The 4,942-nt window shown below is 39.7% G+C and overlaps 1 protein-coding gene across 10 annotated transcripts in view; it reads left to right on the top strand.

Moving 5' to 3' along the window:
• The first annotated feature begins 630 nt into the window (after window positions 1-630).
• LOC107708645 (ataxin-2-like) overlaps window positions 631-4,942 on the top strand; it is a 35,917-nt gene continuing 31,605 nt past the window's right edge. For all 10 annotated transcript variants that reach the window (XM_016512943.1, XM_016512940.1, XM_016512936.1 and 7 more), the window contains exons 1-5: window positions 631-1,156; window positions 3,076-3,109; window positions 3,624-3,683; window positions 3,836-3,907; window positions 4,050-4,200. In XM_016512943.1, coding sequence (XP_016368429.1) covers window positions 1,038-1,156; window positions 3,076-3,109; window positions 3,624-3,683; window positions 3,836-3,907; window positions 4,050-4,200 — 436 coding nt within the window. In that variant the 5' untranslated portion in view covers window positions 631-1,037. The remainder of the gene's footprint in view (window positions 1,157-3,075; window positions 3,110-3,623; window positions 3,684-3,835; window positions 3,908-4,049; window positions 4,201-4,942) is intronic.

The raw sequence follows: 4,942 nt of genomic DNA, 5'->3' as shown, positions 1-4,942 counted from the left end.
AATGTATCTGAATTTTTTATTTGTTTCTCTTCACAAAATGTACAAAAGTGAACTCAGTTTACCCAACTGCTGTCAATCAATGAAGTATGTATAACCAACAACTCGTTTAAAAATGAGTGAATAAATATATTTCTCATGACTTCATTTTTCTACAAGATTAGGGACGAACAATGACATGGAAAAACCTTTTCTGGATGACCATACTTTTGATCAACATAAATCAAGGGTATTGGGTTTAATGAGGATAACAATGTTTTTTAACAATTGCTTAGACTTGTCTAAAGACAATCAAAATGTAGATTAAAACAAACAATCAAACAAATAAAATGATCAGAATAACGGCATAGTGCTGAAGGAATTTAGCAGTGAATATTACACAAGTCACCTGGCCTACTAGTGTCAAAGCACGAACGCTCAAAGTGATCCGTGCATTTGCTGAAAATAGTGCGCTGTACATTAGAGCAGCGTTCATCAAACCCCACTTTCATTCATTCTCAGTATCAACTAAATAACGTATCACGTTGCAGACATATTTACAGTAATTACTGATGATCGTTTCTCTTTAGAACAAATAAAACAGTCTAAAGGAGTACACACATTCCTGGGATGTGTATATATCCTTCCGCCACTTTTTGTGGCTTTTCAGACTGTTTAGGTCTATCGGTCAGTGCTGAAGCCCCGCGTGAACTGTGTATATCACTGTAATTATCGCACTTAAAATAACAAAAAAGCGAAATTACCGGGTTGGTATTTTAGTTGACATTTAAAACATATGGATCGTCCGCGCTTTGGTTTTAAAACGGGCTAAACTGTCTCTGTTTAGGAGGAAATAAATCAGCAGAGCTAGCTGAAGTAGCAGGCAGCGTTAGTGGAGGCTTGAATAACTGGAGGAGTAACGTTACTCGTTGGCTGTCACTACGTTAGATCAACTGTCAGCTAACGCGTCAAATAGCATATTCCGCACTCGTTCGCGGTGTAAAACGGTTTTTTTCAAACAATCAGAAAGCTCTGCTCAAGCTGTCGTTTATGGGATCACCATGTCCATGAAGCCGCAGGCCGGTGGTAATCGCAAACCCGGCGGAAGCAACAGCGGAGCCGCAGCGGCCTCCGGTACCGGGGGAGCAGGAGGAGGCGTCGGACGCCAGAACATAGGAAGGTGAGTGCCGAATCTGCAACATAACGGGGTTTTAATTCGGAGGACGGATGAGCGTGAACCTACGGGGGGATGCGGCATGCCTGCACTTGTGTCGTAGTTTAAAATCGCAGGTTGTGAAGGTGCAGTGGTCGGGATTGAGCGCAAGTAGGCCGATGTAGGCCAAGTTCACAGGACGGAGATTCACACGTTAATGGACACAAAGCCATTGCGGTTATAAAATAACAGCTGATAGCGGACATTATATTCGTGAATATTTGAGAGGGGCGGGTTGTCTGCTGGGATGTACACGTTCAGGATGAATTGTGTCTTTTTGCCGGTGAAATATGACTTTGCCCCACAGGACAGATGCATTTTTATCTTTTCCGACTGTATTATCGATTGAACGGGTTTCACATTTGAATAACCTTAAAATAAATGATTTGCGAGCCATAAAATGAGAGTATCAGCACAGCAGCGATACAATTAATCGTAGTGTTGTTAGCTAGCTAACTAGCCAACATTTATTTGCTTATACTATCGCTCATCCACATGGCCGTCTATTTGTTGTTAAATTTAATTTAGGAATAGCTCAAAATACAATCAGGAGCTCTTTATAAGATGATCACATTATTTCTACATCGTTTCATCGTTTGCCTTTGACTTGTGTCAATCCCAACAAAAATGCAAAGGTGGCTACAGATGCGTCATGTTTTTACTTTTATCTTTCTTATCTGTCTAACGTTTAAGGCCTGTCAGCTGATTGTTAAACCGTTCTGAGGGCCCGAGAATCGGCGTTATGGGAATTTCATCATCCCATATGAGAAAGTCACGTGTTAGCGCTCTGTGTCACTATTGAGAATGACATTAACCCAGCTTTTTTTACCGTTTTTATTTTATTTTTTTATTTTATTTTATTTATTTATTTTTTTGCATTTGGTCAACTCGAGGACAGCGTCTTTCCCGTTACTGTCTATTTGGGAAACGAACGTTTCACGGCTGGAACTATTTGTCAGTCGCGCGCATTTCCGATGAGAGGCGGTGCGCGCTCACACGGGAAAGTCAGACCACTGTATCAACCTTGACGTTTCCAAGAGGTTGCGTGTATTCAGTCCGTCCTTGCTAGATGACATTTGTGTAAGTGTGTTCCTTTAGAGCATGTTGTGATACTCGATTAATATTGTTACGATTTAGTGTGCTGTAAATGTACGTGGAAATGTTTAGTCCTACAGCCTGCGAAGCAGAGAGGCCTTTATTCGCATCGCATAGTCACAATGCATGGTGAAAAATGTCATTCTTGTTTACACGGAACAACAAGCGTATTATGACTTGTAGAATCTGTGGGAATCGTGATTGGTGCAGTGAAGCCTTACACCGCCTGTAATGCAGCATTTGATTTGTACTTTGTCTGCTGAAAAAGACTGTCGTTCACAGCTTTTATTCTCTGATTTATTTTAATGGACTGGAAGCACTTGATAGTTTTTGTACCCAGGTCATGTGCACTGAACTCGTTCTTGTTGCACATTAGAGGCCTCATTGGTATTTCATCCTACATGTGTAGATGAACACTTTATAATTTAGGAGCTCTCATTCTTGCATGTTTGAGGTATAATGTTGTCAGTGGCTATGAATCATGTCCTCTCAGTGAAATGCTGATTTTTCCTAAGCCTGTTGTTTGGGAACTTCACAAGCGCTTCTTTGCACAATGAAATGCATGAAGCATATGATTATCTGTCACTCCCTTGTCATTGCAGTTCTGGGTGTTTGCCAGTGCATGTGCGATCGATAGCTCCACCGGTATCACATGAATTCTTGTTCCTGGCAAAAACGGTTTTTGGCTCTGCAAACAGTGTATACAGCATGTCAAACATTTCCATGTATCCATTTGATGATAAGTTATCTATTATCAAACTTATCATTCGTGCTGTTTCCTTTCTTCCCAGAGGACGCAACAATGCCAAAGGACCCTCCACTGCAGTGAGTTGTAACTTTTCTTTCAGTTTCTTTTAGGGCTGTGCAATTTACTACACAGAGCCGTAGTTCACTGACAATTAGGCAATATCGCATTCATAATCGCAGATGAATCGCATTCGGTTATGAACGCGATATTGCCTAGCTTGTCAGTGAACTACGGCTCTGTGTATTAAATGCCGCTCCATCTGAAAGCAGGTGATGGAGATTTACTACTAATCACGGAACCGGCTTTACTGACGACATGCACATGACAATCGCATGCGATTAATTGCACAGCCCTAGTTTCTTTTATTTATTCATAACATTGAATTTTTAAATTAACTCGAATTTAAAATTTTGCTCTCCATTTCAAATAAGCCGAGTGAGAAAACATGAAAAAGTCCCCTGTTGAACTGTATATCAGCACATTGAACGCTGCTCAACCAACTAAATTAGAGGGCCGAAATGAACTGTTAAAATTTAATATCATCTTTACCGCAGCCCAAAATAATGTTTTTTTTTTTTAATTATCTTTAAGGTGGCCTTCAGTGGAGTTTATGCAAACATGAGAATGGTTCATGTTTTGACCTCAGTTGTGGTGAGTCCAAAATGCACAAGAGTGAAAAAATGCTTGTTTGTTCATATTGCAGCTGTTATATTTGTTTCTGTTTTTATTTTATCGTTCTCTTTACCAAAATAAAACCAATACAGTCTTACTGAAATTTGTTTTTGTGCTTCACCACTCAACAGGGAACCAAATGTGAACTTAAGGTTAAAAATGGGCTGATCTATGAAGGAGTTTTTAAGACCTATGGCCCAGAGGTGAGGAGAAGAGTTTCTGTGGCTCTAATCTAAAGCATTTAAATCACTGGGCATCAACATTATATTCACTTTTATTCTACTTCTATGCACATACAACATTTTTTCCCCTCTTTTTATATGGCTTTGTTCTGTGCGTCTGCAGTGTGACATTGTCCTGGATGCTGCACACAGGAAGAGTGTAGAACCCAGTGTGGGCCCTCGCCGTGAGGATATTGTGGAGAGCATCATCTTCAAGTCCTCAGATGTAGTCGTAGTTCATTTCAAAGATGTGGACCTCAGCTATGCCAAGAAAGGTGAGACCTTTGTCAGAGAAATGTCCTTGCTTTGTCCTTGCTCCTTTAAGTGGTTCCTTTAAAGGTATAAGCTCTGAAAATATGTAGTATAGATGCTGTGTAGGTATAAACTGCCAAAGCCAATTAATTTAAGAACACAAATAGCAGGAAAACTAATCCATTTACTGACATCACAACAAATATCTTAATTTCTTGAATATAAAGGTGTATATAATTGTATGTAATTCTACTCATTGCAAAGTGTGACTTAAAATGATGCTTTGAGTTGGCATCAACCAACAGAACAGTTTTTCAAGATGTTAAGTCAAGATGTTTTTTATTGCTGAAACTAGAGCCATCCGTTATATTTTACTGCAGATGGGGTGATGTGTATTTAGGGCACTGCAGTATATGTATTTTATAGAAGACTGATATGATTAGACTGTGGTTAGAAATTAAAAATCAAATATTTTAATTGCACTGTGTATTCTATTAGCCAGTGGAAAAGTACAAAGAACAGAACAAATGTGCATGTGCAATTCATTCTTTATGAACTCCTGACTATTATTACGGTAATTTTTGGATAAAATAATCCTGTAATGTACAACCCATTAGTTATATCCCATGATTGCTAAAGTTTCGAATGATTGCATTTCGGTCTCTACGTTAAGGTCGCGCTCTCTGCATCACGCACAGCGGAGTTCCGCACGATGCACGCGCGTGCGCACACACACACACACACACACACACACACAAGTGAGCC

Source organism: Sinocyclocheilus rhinocerous, unplaced genomic scaffold (genome assembly GCF_001515625.1).
Source record: "Sinocyclocheilus rhinocerous isolate Xijiao unplaced genomic scaffold, SAMN03320098_v1.1 scaffold1858, whole genome shotgun sequence".
NCBI classification, from domain to species: Eukaryota; Metazoa; Chordata; class Actinopteri; order Cypriniformes; family Cyprinidae; genus Sinocyclocheilus; species Sinocyclocheilus rhinocerous.
The sequence above is the reverse complement of the archived record's forward strand: the minus strand, read 5'-3'. Positions and strand labels throughout refer to the sequence as shown.